The 19,935-nt window shown below is 46.3% G+C and overlaps 1 protein-coding gene across 5 annotated transcripts in view; it reads left to right on the forward strand.

The window, feature by feature from the left end:
- Positions 1-8,224: 8,224 nt before the first annotated feature.
- Positions 8,225-19,935, forward strand: part of NPAS2 (neuronal PAS domain protein 2) — a 100,834-nt gene continuing 89,123 nt past the window's right edge. For 2 of the 5 annotated variants that reach the window (XM_027446028.3, XM_027446035.3), the window contains exon 1: positions 8,225-9,163. In XM_027446028.3, the coding sequence (XP_027301829.2) occupies positions 8,811-9,163 (353 nt within the window). In that variant the 5' untranslated portion in view covers positions 8,225-8,810. The remainder of the gene's footprint in view (positions 9,164-19,935) is intronic. The other 3 variants (XM_027446039.3, XM_027446034.3, XM_027446021.3) reach the window with 2 other exon arrangements.

Consider the following 19,935-nt stretch of genomic DNA (forward strand, 5'->3'; position numbering starts at 1 on the left):
CAGCGTTTTGGTGGTTTGTTTGGTAAAGCCCAGTGAGAAATATGTTTCCCTGGAAGGAGAAGAGGTCAGACTGAGACAGCTCAGGCCATTGCTGCTGGTTTTCTGTAGCACCATATCAATCTTACTCAATAGCACCAGTGCAGATTTGTAGGACATAAAGTCATATACCTAGCAAGGATTGCGAAATGAAAAAGGAACTGGGTAATTATGATATTTACAACAGTTTTCAAGTAATACAAACATCTGACTACATCTTTAAGGGCAAGGAGGATATTTTTAAATAAACATGCTTCCTTCCTGCAACTAATAGATTGCAATAGCAACTGGCAGAAGGACTCATCTGTTATTTTAGTTGTCTTCATGGTTTCATGGGTTTTAGCTCTAACAAAAATATTTAAAAGAAGGTAGTACCTTCTGTTGTAGGGAAATTGTCAACGCTTTTTTTTTTATTATTATTACTATTATTATTCTGGCATACATTTATTTTCAGAAGCCTAGAACATTTTGAAACATTTCCCTTTTCTATTCAAGTGTTCAGTGATGGATTCCCCTTTCCCCTTCAGAATGGCTATTCTTTTTGTGTACATAACTTAACATAGCCCCTCCAGAAATTTTGGAAGTCACAATGAATAAGAACACATTTTCTCCTTAGCAATTTTAGCCATTCCTTTCTTTCCATAAAGCTAAATATGTAGATAAGTTATAACAAATCCTTATTATTTTGGGTTGGATTTAACAGGGTTAGTGAAATAAAAATATCTTGAGCTTATGTGGCTGAAATGTACCGTGAATCTGAGATCTTAAAAACACAAGAGCCATTGAACCACATTAGCAATTATTAGGGGAGGAAAAGAAAGTAAAACGGAGGAGAAAAGCAGTGAGGATGATCAAACACATGGAGGAGTTTCCATATGAGGAGCAAAGAAGGGGAGCTTTGGCTCTTCAGCTTGGAAAAGAGATAATGGAGAAGGGATATGGCATGGGTTTATAAAACTGTGAGCAGCGTAATGAGGGTGAAGAGGGACTGAGTATTCCCCTTCCCTTCCAGCACAAGAATGAAGGGATGCCACATAAAACTAGCAGGTTCGAAACGAGCAAAACCAGATGGCTCTTCATAAAGTGTATAGTTAAGCTGTGGGGTTCCCTGCAGGAAGATGATGCCCGTGGTGGTTACATGGGCATAAGGGGAGCTCCTGAGCATAAACGATTGATGGCTGAGAGAGCACCCCAGGGAAGTGCATGCTTGTGCTGTTCTTACTCACTCCCTCACACATTTCTTTCTGGCCACAGATAGAGGCAGCATACTTTGCTCTGGCCCTGCATAGCTGATCTTATTTTCATAATTGCTTCCTGATAGAGCTATCTAAGTCCCTTTCTTTGCCCCAGCTGCGTGCACAATCTTAGGTAGGGATAGGGCTGTTGTTGCAGATATGTTTATAAAGAGGTGCTGATGTCAATGATTTACTCAAATACGCACAGCAAATCTAATCAGCGAACTGCTTTGGCATTAAGAACAGGGAAAGATGATAAGAGTGTCAAGAACGAGGGAACAATTCAGTTATTTTAGGGTCTTGCAACAACTGGCACTGCAATAACACACTGTGAAACTCTTGTTTTGGAAAGAAAAAGTCTTTTTCCATGTGAAGCTCGGGCCTTGGCAATGTAGATGATGGGCTGCCGTCTTCTTCAGCCCATGCTGGCAGAAATATGTACTTGACCAATGTCAACATTAAGAAGGGTGAGACTCACTCCTCATCCAGACCACAAAGGAGTAGACTTCCCTGCAGTGACCTGCCTCCGACACGGAGCCTGTACATAGCCCTTCGGAAAATATTTTGCTGTATTTAGCATTTCATTAAGTGCATTGTGTAAAATGAATTCTCCATTACGCCGTGCTGTTCATCTGCATGTAATACCGATGGTAATTGATTTTCTGATGATGCGTGAACTGCTAATGTAAAACCTCGGCGGAAGACTTACAGGTGAAATCTCTTTTCCCTGCAGACAGCCTACTTAATCTGGTTTTATACAGGAGAAGGACTCTTAAAGGAATTGGAGGGGGCTAAAGGTGAGGCACCATGGTTCCCCATACCTGTGGGGTGAGTTAGGGCCCTCTGCACAGGATGCGGCCCCAGCCAGGCACTGGTACCAGTTCACCCGTGGCCCTGTCTTCATGCCAGCATGTCTGATGTCATTGGTCAGGTTGATGATATCAGAGTGAACCTGTGTCCCACCAAGGGGGAGCAGTGCATGACCTGGCTCCCAGACATGTCGTACCCACAGCACCACCCGGCTGCATCTGGGCCGTGAGCGAGAACCCACCTCGAAGCCTCTTTTCGAGGCCCAAGGCCTCTTTTCAACACATTTTTTCAATACGGAGTTGCTAACACAAGCTCGCGGGCAGCTCTGTTAGCTGCATATTCTTCCACTTAGGCAAGAGAAACAAAAGGCGCTGTGTGTTTGTGTCCACACACAGCTGTGTTTTTGTCTCTCCGCCTGCCGCTTCCCTGGCCTGGAAGCCGCCAGGCCTGACGCTGCTCCCGCTTCCAGTCGCATCGACGGCGGGGCGGCGGGCTCACATCTGGGTGTAATTACTGCAGCAGCGTCAGGATCAGGCCCTGCGTGCTGAAACAACTTCGCCTGCTTCGCTGCGAACGCAGCTGAGGGCAAATATTGCCTACAGTATCTGCTGATGCTGGAACACTGCAATTACTTCTGAAATCTAACCTAATTACAGTTGCTGAAGAATTTTCTCCATCCTCTCTGGCTCATTTGCAGCTCTCCCACATTCTCCTTTATGTCTCCTTTCTTTGAGTCAATATTTACCTCCTCAGCGCTCTCTTCCTCTGCTTCCTCCCCTCCCATAAGGCTCCGTGCGAGCAGAACAGCCCAGCCTCTGCCACCAGCCCGCACTGACAGCCACCGTCAGACACGTACTCCAAGGTTTAAGAGTCAAAGCTTTTGACTTTGCAAAAAACAACAGAACACCTCACTGGCTTTCACATTGGTGAAGTTGTTTTCTAAGGTTTTTTGATTGTGTTACAGCACTGTCCCGCAGTACTCACAGTGAAAGCAGAACTGCGTGTTGCATGAGTGTCATGGAGAAGAGCTGACAGTGACAAAAATGAAGGAACCATCCATGAAGAAACTCGTTGCCATTGACACAATAAAAAGGAAATGAACTAGTCCAAAGGAGAAAAATAAGTTTTGTAATTTATATATATATATATATATATATATATATATATATACTGATGACTATGCTCAAACCAAGTTTAAAAAAGCAAGGCAATTGTATTTTAACTGCATGATTAAATTCAATGTACTTGTTTACTTTGTTTGTTTGTTTTATTAGAATTTAGAATTTTATTAGAAATTAGAATTTATCCTCTCTTTGGGCAGGGGCGAATACCTTGAGGAACATTTCTGTTGTTTCATTGACAGCTAGTACCTACTGGCCTCTGCAGTATAGGCAAAACCAGTCAAAATATTGAAAGAGCTGATGAAGAAATGATGCTCGCTTCAGGTAAACAATACGTAATACCTTAATACCTGAATTCAGGGGAAATTCTGCGCCCTGGAGGTGCAGGAGATCAAAATCAATGGCCAAAGTAGTCCTTTCTCACATGTAGGGCCTGTATAAGAGAACATAATGAGAAAGATCTCGGTGTGTATGCTATAAGCATCCTGAAGCAAAATCTTCTGAGATAATTTTTTTCAAGTTAAGCATCTAAATTCAGGCTTACACATTCTCTTGATACTGATAGCTTCTTAATCCTTTGAAAATCATAAACGACGGCAGCATTTACATACAAGGGCAGGTCCATATGCCCCTAAGTCTGAAGATTTTTTTACTACTTCTGTTATTTACTTAACTTTCACATTTGAATTTTCCATAGTTTTACTAATTTGCGCTAAATATTTTGAGCTGAAGTTAAGTGCAAGATCAGAGTGTTGCACAGAATCAAAGAAAGCTGAGAAGAATTTGAAAGAACGAGCGTGGCGGTAAGTACCATGCCAACAAGGTTGTGAGAAGTACAGTACTCAGAAAAAGAAAAAGGAAAAAAAAAAAAAAAAAGACAGAGAGAGAGCAATTAAGAAAGAATTTGTGGAAATGTGCAGAATCCTGAAAGTGATGATGAGCTACAGGCCTAATCCATCTCCTCCTGAAGTCAGCTGAGAGGGGAACCAGCCTGCTGTTGCAAGGAGAGGGGCAATGGTTTGCTGCACCTTCCTGCTGATGATCGAGAGCTTCTGGAAGTGGTAGAAGGCCTCTTGAAACCTGCCAGGAATTAAAATATTTGTACAGATCCATAGATCCATTAATGCAGTTGCTTTCCTTAGTCAAGGTAAAACTGAAGATGCTGCGTTTGCATTGAGGCTTTGCCCAGCTGTTCTTAATTCAGTTGTGGCACTACAACCCTTTATTATCTTCCGTCTCACTGAGACTTCCAGCGAAAAATAGCCGATCATTTACTGCCGGCTTTGAGCTTGAACTTCATTTTCTTGAACAGCTCTCAAAGCTAAACAAGCTTGATCAGCCTGATTTCAGACCAAAGCCTTTCTTCCAGGTACAGCTGTGGGGTAATTCCTTGTTCATATGAACCAGCACAGGAACAGGACTTTGCTGCAAGATGAGCTCCCAGCCCAGCGTGAGAGCCTTGTATGGGCCAGGAGGAACCAAGGCCACTGCCAACCAGAGGATAAATGGATCATCTTGTCTTTCCCACGCGAGGAAGAATTATTTCCACAGCCTTGAGCTTGGGCTCTCCAGGCTGACACACACATGCCGTTTGCTCTGCAGCAATTGAGTGCATGTGTTCAGCTCACACCGCAGAACAGTTTTGCTTCACAAGAAGGCTGCAAATGCTCAGCCTCAACATTGCCAGGCAGTGCTAGGCTTTAGGGTTTTCTGTACATCCAGCAGCATTTTCAGCCCTTCCAGACATGAAATCTACTCAATGTATAGTCATGTTTTTCAACCCATGCCTTTTTCCTCCCTCCTTCTTGCATTAACCACTTCAAGAAAACCTGCACACCCTCCTTCGAATAAGCTGGAAAAAATCAAACCCTCAGGTAGGTTGTACACGAGGCTGAGCTCTTCCATAAAAACCCTGGGAATGGATCCAGTAGGGTGCATTTGAAGTCCTTTTCTCTGTGGCATCTCTCTGCCTTGCTCTGCTTCAGCAGCAGTGCTGCTGGTTGATAAGTATGCACCACCTCTCCCTCCCTCAGGAAGTTGTAAGCCGCAGAATGAAAAATAATGCTGATGCTCAAAAGACCATTCCTCTCTGCAAGAAATTTCTGCCAAAATTGGTTACAGAGGTGTATTACACAGAGAAGCAGCTCCCCACATCTGCCCCCATGCTCCCACTAGGTTTAGCTGATGTGCAGTTTTTCCTGGTGCCGTCTCTTTCAGCACAGAGGGCAGGGAGATAAGTGGCCCAAGGTCCTTCCTGCCCCTGAATAAATACAGGGGTAGAATTAATTAAATTAATCCTTGCCCATTTCCTTCTTACTGGAAAGCTTAAGAGAATAGCTTCATATTCAGTGTAACTCGGTCTGCTCTTTGAGGGTCCTTTATTCTTTTCCATCATGCCCCCTCTCCCACCATGCCACCCAGGACTGTAGCATCACTTCTGCCATTTATGTTGATAAGAGGATGATTATTTGGGGGATGATTATTTTGGGACCGCTTTTTCCTCCTCCACAAATGCTGATCCAAATCTAGGCTTCATGCATAAGTTATTGGCTGCAAATTGCATCCTACTTCCCCACAACATGTACTGGCACCCACTAGAGGTTAAAAGCAGTGGCACTGCAGAGGTGATGCTTGTGCTTCTGGGGTGCAGTGGCCAGGCTGTGGCTCTGGAGCTTCTACTCCTGCCTTGAGGGTTACACCACGTGGCGGTGGTGACACTGCATAACCCAAATCCCTGGCAGTGAGAGAAAGCAAAGCCAGCGGGGTTAAGCCCAGCATGCCCCAGCTGAACTCGCACCCAGCCCCACAGCCCTCCCACCGGCTCGCCACAATGGAGCAGCGGGGTCCCGGGGGAGCCGCTGTCCCCTCCTGCAGCCCTCCACCCTGGGAGGCACCTATCTTGTGGTCGGCGGCCCATTGAAAACCCCGGCATGGCATTTCTGGGCCGCGAAGGTTGGCCAGCCCATTCTAGTCGAAACAAAAGGCATTGCGACTCCTGGTGCCTGAGAAGTCATTTACCAATATTTTGCGATTATAAAATGATTTCATTTTCAAAATTGAATGCTGGGCTCTTTCCCCAGAGCCCTTGCGCGTGGCACCCAGCGTAGTCCTTTGGTTAACTGCCAAGCCAAGCACGGCACTGATAGCATTCAGTTATTTTCCATTTGCCACTGGACTGGAGGAAGGTCTGCACGCCTCGAGAGGTTGGTGTTTCACAACGGGGCTCAGGTATGCACTGGGAAAACCCTGCCTCACCCTCAGCCAGCCTGCTGGTTGGTGCCCTAATTAAAGTTTATGCTGGTAACCTAGGGAATGAATGAAGAAACACACCTCAACCAGCTTCACTTGCCCACTTGTGCAATGGAGTCCTTGCACATTCACCGGGAGGGAGTGAAAACACAGTACACACGTGGTTTTCCACACGCATCCCAGAGCCTCGCCGACTGCCCCTCATCTCAGTGTTGTCCTCAAGGCAGTCCTCTCCCCAGCTTTTGAGCCTGTGCGACTGTTTCAGGGCAGGGTTTTGGTCCGTTTTCAAGCGGGCTGGACTATCAAATCCTGTGGTATGTAATCATGGGAAGTTCCTTTTCTCTAACCTTACAAGGCTTGAAGATTTGATGTTATACTTCATTGTGCAACACAAGAAAAATACCTCAGGAACAGAAATGTCTTTTATTCCACTCCCCATGTATCTGATGCTTTATTCCCTCGGGCACTACTTGTTTGCCAGAGGATTGTTTAACCACTGTTTGACAATTTCCAAATGGGAAAAAAAAAAAAAAAAAAAAAAAATAAATCACGCTGGGTTTCATCCAAAGGAAGGGAGGAGCTTTGCAAAGTTTTGTATTTAATCTTGCTTAAAAGTAAACAACTTTACCCTTTCAACATTAGTCACGCCTGCTGGATAGAGCGCGGCATAAAGGCGCTCGGCAGAAGAGCGCGGCGCTTTTCCGTAGCCTGTAATTGTGAATTAATTATTCGCAGTCGGGACTGAGTGCTCCCAAATAAGCGGCTGCCTGTGCCACAGTGCCCTGCCGGGATGGAGCAGCGGGGATGGAGAAGAGAGGATGGAGCAGAGGGGATGGAGCAGAGGGGATGGAGCAGAGGGGATGGAGCAGAGGGGATGCCCACAGCAGCCTTCAGCCCACTCCCCCGAGCCCTCTTTTGTCAGGGCTTTAGAAAGGAAGCAGGACAGCTGGGAAAACCCCACCGCAGGTGGCAAAGGAGCCTGCTCCCGGCGTAGCAATGGGACAGGGGGATTTGGGGCCGGGGGCAGCCCCCGTTTCTTGCCTCCCCCCTGGAGCAGGGAGCCCCCAGACCGCTCTCCAAAGCCAGCAGCAGCGAGGCGAAAGCAGCAAAGGGCTGCAGCGCGCTGCCTCCTCTCCCAGTGGCTACTCTTCGGGCGGAGAATTAGGGGAGAAAAATAAAATAAAATAACGTAAAGTGGGGAATAAAAGGAATGACCTACTTTGCAAAAAGGGAAAAAGAGAGAGAGAGCGAGCGAGCTGTGTGTCGAGGCTCTGCTCTAGTTGCCGGTGTGGCGTTGCATAACCGAGCCGGGAGGTACCGCCGGTGCCCGGCGAGGCCGGGAGCCAGCCCGGGGGTCGCCGGGGGTCCCGCTGTCCCCTCACTGTCCCCGCGGGCTGTCGGGCCAGGCCGGGCCAGGCCGGGCCGTGCCGGGCTCCTCCTGGGCGCTGCCCGGCCCGGGGGGACCCCGGTGACTCCCGGGGTGGCCCCGTGCAAAGCCCCCGCTGCCGGCTGGGGTCGTTGTGCAAGCAGCCCCGATTTCGGGGCTGGGTTTTTCGGTCGAGGTTTTATTTGATTTTTTTTTTTATTGGATTTTTTATTTTTTTTTTTCCCCTGCTTCCCCTTTCGTTCTCTTTCCAGCTTCTCCTTTTCTTGGATCCTCGCCTGTCTCCTCCCACAGAACGAGAGAGAGAGAGAGAGGAGAGAGAGAGAGGAAAAAAAAAAAAAAAAAAAAGGTCACGTATGTTTGGAAAAATATGTAGGTCAGTGGAACATTCCCTGCACTTGTGCAAACGGAGCCGGGGAGGGAGAGCTCCTCCGCAGCCCTCTCGCTCCCCACCTCCCAGCCCGGCCCTCCCCGAAGCCCGGGCGCTCGGCGGCGCGGCGGGGAGGGGGGACCCGGCGGCGGGGGGTCCCCGGTACCCCCCCGGCTCCGCTCCTCGGCGAGCGGCGGAGCGAAAGCGGAGCGGGCGAGGAGCCGGGGCCGGGGCCGGGGCCGCCCATGGGCGCGGGGCTCGGGGCTCGCCCCCCCAGCTCCGGCGGCTGAGCGGCTCCGGGGCGGCGGCGGCGGCGGGGGCGGCGATGCGGGGCCGCCGGGGAGGATGCCCCCGCCTCGGCCGCCGGCCTCCAACTTCGCGGCCAACTCCCGGCCCCGCAGCCCCCGCCGCCGCGCGGCCAACTTGATGCCCCAGCGGCAGCCCGAGCCGGCAGCCCCCCCGGCCCCCGGCCTCCTCGCCCCCCCGCGGCAGCCCGGGCTCCCGGCGGCCTCCCGCTGCCGGCGGAGCCCCTGGCCCCGGAGCGCCCGGGTCCCGCGGCGCCCGGGGCGGCGGCAGCAGCGCGGCATGCGGCGGCCCCGCGCACCATGAGACGCGGCACCGGCACCGGCACCGGCACCGGCAGCGGCACCGGCAGCGGCAGCGGCTCCCCGGCGGCGGCGGCGAAGAGTTTGCCGGCTCCCGAGGCCGGCCTCCTGCGCGGCTGGAGCAGCGGCGGCCGCTGCCGCAGCGGCACCGGCAGGCACCGGAGAAGCGGCGGCAGCCAGCCCACCGGCACCGGTATCAGCACCGGCACCGGCAGCGGCTCCGGAGGCGGCTCCCGAGCCCAGGTGGCCACCGCGGACAGCAGCAGCGGCAGCACCGGCAGCAGCAGCGGCGGCGGCACCGGCGGCGGCGGCTGGGGCATCCCCGCCGCGCTCCCGCAGCAGCGGCAGCCCAGGTAACGCCGCGGCCCCGGCCCTCCCTCCGCCCAGCCGCGACCCCGCATCCCACAGCCAGAGGTCCCCGTCCCCACGCGTGTCCCCTCCCCGCTCCCAAAGTTTCCACGGGGAGGTAATGCGGGGCTGGCTGTCCCGGTCCCCCCCCTCCCCGACGGGGATGTCCCCTTTGGGGACACGCGAATGTCCCTCGCCGTGGGGTGGGGTCTGGGGATGGGGAAGGTCCCCGTGGGGCGCAGAGGTCGTGACACCCGCTGGAAGAGCCCTGCTGCTGCTGCCGCAGCCCCGAGCCCGGCTCCCGCTTGCTCCCCGTGCTCCCAGGAGGGGAGAGGCTCGGATGCGCTGCCCAGAGGCAGCTCAGGACGTGCCCGGCGAGGAGCTGTGCCTCCCCACGGTCACCTTGCTCGGCTGTCAATGAGCGGGCACGCTCGCCCATAATAAACTTTCCTCCGTACTCCTCGGCTGCCTGCAGGATGGCAGTTTACTTTCACTCGAGTGACTCAGAAATAATTAGCGGTTATGAGCGCTGCAGCCAGCAGAGGAACTTTCATCCTCTCGCCTTGCTAAATCTCCGGGAGGGCTGCAGGGCTCCCCGGGACGGCCACGGCTCACCCCAGCTTTCCGTGCCCGCTCAACAAGTGGGCATCTTTCACCCTGCCTTTTCTCGAAGTGGAAAATGATCGCCCTCTCCCACGCTGAGCAAACTGTTCCTCTGTGTCCCCCGGTTTTAGTTTGTTTGGTGGTACTGAATAATTAGTGTTCATGCTTCCCAGGCGTAGCCGGCTCGTGTGCTGAGCCGTGGCTGATTTCTGAAAGCCGGTGGCTGGCGAAGGGCCCGATCCTGCACACACTTCTCTAGGTGAATGTTGACATGGAGGCACCCCACAGGGATGGCCTGGGAACAGGGAATCTCCAGGGGATGTATCTCCACTGAACACGTGAAAGGAAATTAAGGTTTATCCCGATCCAGGTATCTGACTCCAGGGTGATTCCCCAAGCCAGCCACGCTTCTGTGCCCTGCCCCAGATTGTGGAGGCGGTAGGCTTGCCTAAATTGCTTTCCCTCACAACTAAAGACTCACAGGATCGAACCCATAGCCTGCACTTGAGAGAATTGCAACTGTTGTCCCATTTTCTAGCCCAGCACTTGAAGGCGTTGCTATTTTATCCTCGGCAGAAATGTTATCTACAGTTAAAATTACCTAGTGCTTTCGAATACAATGCTCCGCTTTCAGGTGCTTATGCATTTGCTAAGCTTAAAACTAGGCTGACATTTTCCGGGTTGAGTATTTGCTGAAGACAGAATCTCTTTGGGAAGTTTCAGATAAAATGGTTCAGCTGTTCCCGAGAATGTGGTGAGAGGAAAATGTATTCTTTGGCCACGTATCTGACAAAGATGGTTTAGGTATATTTCATCCTACACAGGGAGACCTCAATCTTTGTTTTTCTGTGAATCCGCATTTTTTGGCTCCGTTGGAAACACTTTCATTGAGACTGCTGAATTCTTGTGGCTTTGTGCTTTGGAGCAGGAAAAAGATACTTGGCTTGGGATCAACCTTGTGGCGGGGGTGTGCGTTACGTTGAGCCTACGAAAGCCTTCCAGAATTTGCCTCAGTTATCATTTCATCCCGATGCTCAGGTTGCACGCTCGTGGTGGTTGGGTGTCGAGGGTTTGACCGTCGCACTCGTACAGAGGATGCTGAATGCCCCCCACTGCTACACGCTGAGCTACTGCTCATCCTCCTGGGATGAGCGGACTTTCCACCACAGATCTTCTTTCGACACATTACTGCTGCGGTGAGCGCTGTAGGCAGTGAAGACTGTTTTGGCTGTGTCCTTGGTGGCTGGGTGTGCCTGCTGGCATGGGGACAGTGTGGAGAAGGAAGAGGAAATGGCTTAATTCGCATGCGTCGGGACAAGAAATGGTGGGACTGGAAGGGAGAAGCGGCAGCACTGGTGATGGAGAGGTGGTAAAAGTGAAGGGCAGGGATGTTGGGTTAAGTGAGAGGACTTGAAGGGGTCATTACTTGAGAAGGCTTGGGAACAATGTGCAGGGGAAGGGCTGGAACTGTAAACGGAGGTGGAAAACCCAGACCAAGAGAAAGAATAGTTGGCAGAAAAATGTGGTGGGAGCCTTGTGGTGGGTAGGGGCAGGAGATCTGAGCCTGCAAAAACAGCAGTTTCCAAGCTTTCAGCAATTGAATCGTGGCACTAGTGCTTCTTCATCCTTCTCGTCTCCCCCCTCACACTGCCCTCCACGGTCCTCAGCCCCTTCCTCCCCTTCGTCACCCCTCTCTCCACTCCCCCATAACAACTGTCTTCATCTCCTTGCCATGAGGGGCAATGTTGATGCTCCAGATGTGCACCTTGGACCTGGAGAAGGGCAAGCTCAGTTGTGGAGCCCAGGAGTCATGCTGAGCCCACGGGGCTGTTCACCTCCTCATTCTCTACCCTGCGATCAGACGGCACCCCAGGGACCCATCCTGCTGCCTGCCAGCCTTTTTCTGGCACTAGCTTTGCCACAGAGAGGTGGTGACTTCCTATGCCCCACTTAAGTAACACAAGACTTTTGTGCTGTGGACCTCAAGGAGTCAACTGGTGACTCCTGCCGGAAGCTTATATGGGTTTTCCACTTTTTTTTTAACTGGAGGGGGGAATTTATAGCTCACTATATAAAGAATAAATCAAAATAATGAAGTCCTGTGGAAACAAAAAAGTAAATAATCATGTAGCCGGTGTTGCACCATAACTCACTCGCCTAATATAGGAAAATTAAGATCAGCAACTGATTGTTTGTAGCTCTAGCATTTTTTAAGGCTAGGACGTTTTGCATAGCAAACATAATAATTTAAATAGTTGCCTATGTTCAGCCTTAAGTTTTGAGCAAACAAATTTCATCACTATACAATTGATAATTGGTAAACATAAAACAATTGAAAACGTTTATTTCAACTGTTTATTTTATGAGTACTTCATTTCTTTCCTTCCTAAGCTGGATGGTATAGAATTTAAGTAACTTTCATTTGTTTATAGTTCTGCTTTCAGGCTCTTAGGGCAGATGCACTTGAGTTGCAAATTTCATAGAGATTGTTATTTGTATAAAAACCAGTCATCTTCCTGAACTTGGCTTAGCTTTCTGTTGATTCTTGGTCTTATTAAGACTTGTTTTTGAAAAACTAGGCTGAGGCCGTGCAAATATTTGTATCTTAGCTAACTTAATTCAGGCTGGAAGTTTAACAGAAATCAGCATCAGCTGAGACTGGCTCTTTTGTTATGAGACTGATACCAAAGTTTGAAAAGGAAATGCCATACAATACTATTTAAGCAGAACATATAGACGTTTATATAGCATTGCTCTTGACATTACAGAGTGTGTGTTTTTTTTTTCTGTTTGTGTATTTGTTTGTTTGTTTGGGGATGGGTAGAGGCAGGGGTAAGATCTGCTATGTGCCACACAGGGTATATATCCTAATATATCACCATCTGAATTCAGAGATGCAAGAGTCGTGGTGCAGGAAGAACACTGATGTGATGTGACCCCGTAAGTTTGTGTTAGAAGCATCTGAGAAAGTGCAAGCATGGTTTTCACTCTCTGCTCCTTGCATTTATCTTGTGGTGGCTCAGGCAGATGAGGCTGAGGGGTTTGGGGGGACACCTTTATTGGACTCGTACACATAAATTCCATATGCATTTTTGGGGGGCAGGATTAAGTGCTGTTTTTTATGCTTCACTTCTTGTGTCTCTTCCTCTGAAGGCAAACCATGATGCACACCTCAGTCCAACCCAAACGTTGTGTTTAATAGCACTTTGGTAAAGACACTTCTGTTCCTTTATCCAGGGACCATAGCAGAGACCAGTGTTTCTTGCATCCTTAGGCACCCCTGAAACTAGGCTGAAAAGCATCAGCCTGACAATTCACTTGTGGCTTCAGAAGAATAAAGCTCTCACAACAGTTAGGTCACCAGTGAGCTTGGACCTTTGTCACTAGGAAATAGCTTTGCCACACACTTTGCTCTCTGCTCTCTCGGTACCTGCCTGTTGTTCCTTGTCCTGTTCTTCATCTGCAAGCTCTTTGGAGGCGATGCCACTGCTTTCCTCTGTGCATGTACAGCAGGTGCATGCCCAACTCTATGCCAGGAGCTTCAGGATACTCCAGAAATGACCATGTATGTGGTGGGTACAGGGAGGTTCACTCATCTTCTCCTGCTTGGGCACAAGTTGGTAAAACAGGTGGTCTTTTGCTATCCTGATAATGATAGAGTGTTTCATCTCCATTACCCCTCCATTCTTAGGGATCTGTGCCTCAAAACCAAAATTGCTAGACAAGTGAAATGATGATATGGAAAAAAAAATCTAAGGATGTTTATGTGGGTTTGAGATCAGAATGGAAATTTGGAAGTTCAGGTATGAACCCTCTTTGTTATTTCAAAACGTTTAAGGAGTACCAGCATGACAAAGCATCATCTACCTGGACATTTCAACCAGCCTTTCTCTTTGAGCATCTTCCTGTCAGGTGAATGTAATATGCATTGCATTCATACATAAAGCGTCACACTTGAAGTTAATAAAGTGTGTGTTACTAGAGGCAAAGTCATAGAAATTAATTGCTACAAGTCACTGAAGATGCAAAAAGTTAGATTAAATCTTCCATAAACAACTCAGAAAATATCAATACAATATTCAGATGTGGGTTTAGGGAAAAAAGGGGGGGTCAAATAGAACATTTGGAGTTTCTAAGAAAAGAATTGAAATAATAAAAGAAGGAAAATCATTATTTCAATGTATAAACTATGATGTTCTCATATCTTCAATACCACGTGTTGTTGATCCATCCGTTTCAAAAGTGTATGGAGGGAGGAGATTCAGGGAGGGGCAGCAAGGGTGATCAGAGGAACAGCAAGGCTTCTGCACAACTAGTGACAAGGCTGATAAAGCAATGAGAAGCAGGAAAGGCAACAGAAATCTATAAAATTATGCACTGCATGGAGAAGGCAAGCTGGGGATGACTGCTCTCAGAGGGGACATCGGGTGAAGTAGGCAGTTGTTGGGACTGAAACAAAAGGAGGTGGCTCTCCATGCAGCGTGGCCAGGCTGCCGAGCTCCTCGCCACAGGATGTGGATGCTCAGAGGTTACATCAGCTAATGAGGTGACTGGATGAGTTCATGGAAGAGAAATCCATCACGGGCTATTAAACACAAAACCACTGCCTCTGGCTTAGGAAGTTTTGAGCTGCAAATTCTTGGAAGCTTGGTGAGTCTCCTGAGGAAATATCGCTGTTGGTTTGCCTTGTTCTTGTACGCGCTCCTTGGCACCCATGGCTGGGCAAGAAGGTCCCCATGGCTGCATGTGCTCTGCTAAATTAAGTCTGTCGGAGCCTGGCCCCTGTAGGATCCCCAGTCCAAAAGACTTGTGGTGGCGTGCATCTTCCTGCTCAGGGCTGGCCCCATTATAGCATATTTGCCGTGGAAAGAGCTGGTTTGAAGAAACTAGTTGAAGTGCTCCAAAGCAGAGCCAGGGGATGAGCTAAAGCTTACGCAGTGATGGAAAAAGCAGGGTACAGGGCTCAAGCTCGCTCCCTGGTGTCCTATTATTTCGCCATGCAGACATGCCAAGCATAGACAGTCTTATCTTCTTGGGTTCGAGTAGGTTCAGAAAGCAATTACATTCACAGAAGCAATCCCACCAAGAGACATTGAATACTGAGCCACAATGCCTGGCTGAAGAAGACTCTGCTGGGAGACTGAAATATTGCCACATGCCTGCCCCCTTTGCAAAACCTTCCCAGGCCTTTGCTGCTGCCTGGAGTCAGAGAGAGGATCTGGGGCAAGATGGTTGTTTTTCCTGACCCGGCAATGTTGTAGTTATAGTTTTATCTGTCTGTATGAGTAGGCTTTGAAATTCCAAATAGAGAATGGGAGCACATCTTGGAAATTAAATTCTTAACCTATCCACAGTACTTAAAACACTGGTTCAACAGCCAACATCTTGTTGGCTGCTAGTTACTAAACCAGACAATTTTATTAATCATCTGAAAAGCAGATTTGAATGCCCTAGATCATGAACACCATGGCTGTTCTGAAGCAAAAAACTGTGTATTACTGATTGCTTAATCAATGGTCAAAGTATAATGCATTCACATGTAAGTGTATTTCCTTGCTAGCTTTTAGATGAGATCAAGTGATGTTAAAACAGCAGCAACAATCTGAAACTCAGCAATGTGCAAGTCCTTATGATAATTTTTTAAAAATTTCTGCATGCTAGCTGGTAAGAAACTCAAATGCAGCACATAATTGAACTGCACGAATGCCTATATGTATTTTAGGTCTACCTTATGCAATCAAATGGCAGGCCCTTACACCGAGTGTGTGAGTGGTGTTGCATAAGCAACATAAGCCCAGGGAACCAGGAGGAGCTCCAAGAGCACTCCTGAATCCTGCATTTCCTGCTGGACCTCATTTAACATTATTTATTAAGCAATATTAACCTCTCTCCCCAAGAGTTATCTTGGAGCAGTGTTACTGATTTCATTTCCCAACAAGCCTCGCTTTTTAGAAACGTCATCAAACTTTTCAGTCAATTGAGCAGTCTAATGTCCTGATAGCCTTGAATTTTCTGTAATCAGCACTCAATCAAGTTAAAAATAAAAACACATTAAAACGAAAACCTTGAGCAGGAAAATACTTGTTTTTCATTCTCATTTCTAATTCGGTACCCATTCTTAAAGCCCATCACTATGATTTGTTCTATCTTGGGAAAAACAAGTTATTATTCAAGCGGCTTTTATTTTCTTTAAAAATAGACAATGCTGTTCCATCGTTAGGAAGAAAACCAGAACAAGAAAATCAACTTTAACAAGCTTACAGATGGCAGTGAATTTCTTTAGCATAATTTTAGTCCTGCAGAAAACAATAATTGAGTTTGATTATTTTTTATCGTTCTGTCATTGATGAACCAAACCAACCATTTTTCTCTGGATTCACTCTTAGGTGTGTCAAATTGTTAAGACGGAGGGCTCTTTTAAGAAGGAAGCTCCCACCTGTAATCTCTAAATCAACAGGTGAATGTGACTGTGCAATACCTGAGAATTGCTGGCTGGCTGTCCAGTCAGCAGCTGAATGAATCCAGCTTTGAACACGTCCTGGACTTATTGGTTGGGGTGGGATGATTCTTATTAATATGTCAGGCAGAATTGATACAATATTTCCCGTACTATGGATAAGATTGGTATTCTTGCAAAGTCTTGCAGATAATAAGTGTTATTACTTTGTGCAATGTGATCAAGTGAAGTCAGGATATTTTTTCTGCTATTCGTAGTTCTCACACAAAATATCTGCTTTGTTGTTTTTATTGGTAATTCTACAGATTTTACTTGTGGTATTTTGTCTGTTCCTGGTTTTGACATCTAAAACAGTAAAAGGTTTTAAATTGGAGGCTTTGCATTTGACATACCCACAGTCCAATTATACTTCCAGTGAAAGCTCCTTTAATTTATGATTTATAAATGGGAAAACAGTTATGTGATTTCTACATGGACCATTAAGGCCACTACTTAGACAAAATCTTCATCCTGTTCACCAGATGAGCATCTAGCTTTTAAAATTGGCTTTATTTTTGTTACCAAGGTCGGAAGAATATTTTCAATCTGGTTATCTTATGCTTTGTTTTCAATATTTTAATACAATATCTGTGTAAGATACTTTCTCTGTCTTTCTGCCTGAAAACAGCCTAATCAAAGAATACTTCTGTGAACCACATGAGTGCATTTCCAACAATTTCAGCAAGAGCAATACAGATACAGAATAAATAGGTCACTCATATTCACTGTTGTAGTGATAGTATTTTTTTAATAAGAAAGACTGAAGAATCTTATTTGTTTTCTGAGCCATCACTGAAGTCAATGGAAACTTTCCTGGAATAATTCTGGACCTTTAATTTGATTATTTGCAAGGTGGCATGAGTCTGTTTTTTCATCTTTCCTCTTTCTTTCCAGCACAAAGGGCCTCATTGTCAGCTGATGCACACTGATGTATCTCAGCTGGTTGTGGCAATTACATTTATACTGCCTGGCCCCTAATATCCATATTCCTTCAAAAATGCAGTCTCTCTCAACAACAGAATATCTTGCTATACCTTGCTGTTATTCAAGTATAGGAAATAAAGCTGCATTTGGTGTCTATCCTGCTGTCCTCATTAAGGCAAAACTCCTACTGAAATCAAGAGGAGTTTGGCTTGACAAAGAACTACTGGCTTGAGCTTTTGAAAGAACTAAACTTTCTCCATCCTTTTTTTTTTCTTTTTTTTTTTTTTTTATTATTTTGTGTCTCACCTTGCATTTTAGCTGTTCCTTCTCCTTCTTTTACAGCTTTTCATCTGTAACTTTCTTCATGAGGATCTTTTTATTTTTATTTTTTTCTTCAGTCAGACCTTAGGACCTTTTGGTTATCACCTTTCCCCCTCTTCCTTTCTTCTCCCCTCTCATTATCTCATTTTCTCTTTCAGGTGTTCTGTTATCGCCACCTTCACTGACTAGGGTACCATAAAAAGTTGGTATACATCAAACACGTGTCAAGGAATTTCACTGGCTTCTTTAGGCTACTTCTACATAGAGTTGCCTATATCAGGCACCCTTTTAGGGTGAAGTAGCAGACTGGTGGTTTAGGCAGAGGTTTATTTGCACAAAATTAATCTCCGTAATCTTTCCTTGTATTCTGGGCAGGATCTTAAAAGTTTTTCTGAAGCATTTGTGCAGGGTTTTAGCCGTAAATTGGGTTTTGAAGTGATAAAGTAAATATTTGGCACAGTATTGCAGTCAGAAGAAAATACTTCATGATTTTAAAGTCCGTGTAAAAAGGGTTTTGTTGATGGCAACAAAACTGGAAATCTAAAAAGAGATAGATTTTGTTCATAATTCTTCTACTGTGCAAATATAAGAGCTTAGACCACATATACAATGTCATTGTGCATCACTCCCCTGATTTACAAACTAGGGAGGCTTTACAGTGTAACGTAAGCTCTGATCAGCTATGGGTGTCATTCAGAGCCAGGTATTTGAGGGGGGCACTGAGCAGGAGACTCTGACATGCTAAATACATCACTGGCAGAAAGAGGAGTCACAGTGAAGCCTTTCCTGGGTGTTGATCCATCTTGGTGGTTAGGCTACATTAGGCACTTCCTTGTGCGCTGCAGGGATGTTGCTTCCAGCTGCACTTGGGCTTTCCTCGGACGCCCCGTCCCCACTGGTTACCTGTCCAACCTCAAGCTTTCCCCCTGCTACCTATTAATTGTTCTCCTTTTTAAGATGGAAAGCATTTTGAAAGTGCCAAGTATTGTTATCTTCTGGCAAGTTTGACTAAAATTAAATTATTTTCCAGAAAACCTTGTTTGTAGTTGTGAAGTATATAGTGAGCGTGTGCCTTAATGGATAGCATAGAATTTCAAAATAATGTCACCGGCTTACAGATTCTTAGCATCTGGATCCCTCCAGACATATTTCTTAATGTAAAGGCATAACACTAACGTTGCTTTATTCTTTCTTATATTAGCAAATGCATCTTCTCTTTTTGCAGTAGCTACAAACATTGTTTCATGGTGTCCGATTTCCTGTTACTCTGGCAAACCTAACGTATAAAAAACTACAGGGTATATACAGAGTGTAATGCCAATTAAAAAGACATTATTTCTTTAATGCAATTTCTATTTGTTTTGTTCAATACTGCTTTCTTCCAAAGAACTATTTACACTACATTTGAACAACAGATTTGTTGTTGCTTACCAAATGGGAAATTCAATATTTTTTTCCACATCCATTCACATTTTTCAGAGGATCCAAGGATATAAGTTTAGTTTTTAACTTTGAAATACACTTTTTTTTTTTTTTCCTGGTCTGTATTATGTGTATTTTCAAAGTCATAATTGGCATTAGACTTGCCATAGTTCTCTGCAGATTTTTTCCCGCTGTGAAACTACTAGAGGGTCATCATGCTGGTTAATGAAAGAGCGATGACATTCTTTGTAGGTTGTATTTAAATATTCTTCTATGCAAATTTTTCCTTTTCATGAAAAAGTTTAAAGAGACATCTTAAAAGAAATCCCTTCGAGTTTTGAAAAATGCAGGTTAGATTCATTCAAAATCTAGATATCCAGCGGTGGGAGGTAATGAGACATTTCAAAATTGCTACTGTGTAATTGAGAGGGGATTCCAGATATGAGATGCAAGCATAAAAATTGGGTATAGCTCTTCACAATGCCACTCGTTTTGCAGCTGAATTCCTCAGTACTGTTCTTAGAGTGTATAATCAGTTACACTTGTGCTGATTTAATCAATTATTCTTGTGCACAAACAAACAAACACAAAATCTGGCTAATTTCAGGCTCTCTTTGAAACACCAGACCTAGAGATTTAACTTACAAAGAAAGAAATATTATTTTCAAGCTTCTAGAGTGATTTTAAAAATGGCAAAGTTATATTTGGGAAGTACCATACTTTTTGGTACCGGCAGCTGTGTATCCTTATGCAGAAGTGGATTTGGCTGCAAGACCAATTCATAAATATTGTATCCAAAGACTGCAGCAAGCTTTCATATTTGCAAGAGATAATGTAAAATGTGCAACATTTTTTTCTTCACCCGAAGAAGTCTCAGCTTAAACAGCCTGGTCTCCCAAGTATAGTGAATAATGGCCAACTAACAAAAGTATCCATGGCTTCTTGAATCACATAGACTGGAGACAATTCTGCCTGCCTCCTCGGTGAGCCAGCACATGCAGGAGAAAAGGT

Source organism: Anas platyrhynchos, chromosome 1 (genome assembly GCF_047663525.1).
Source record: "Anas platyrhynchos isolate ZD024472 breed Pekin duck chromosome 1, IASCAAS_PekinDuck_T2T, whole genome shotgun sequence".
Lineage (NCBI taxonomy): Eukaryota > Metazoa > Chordata > Aves > Anseriformes > Anatidae > Anas > Anas platyrhynchos.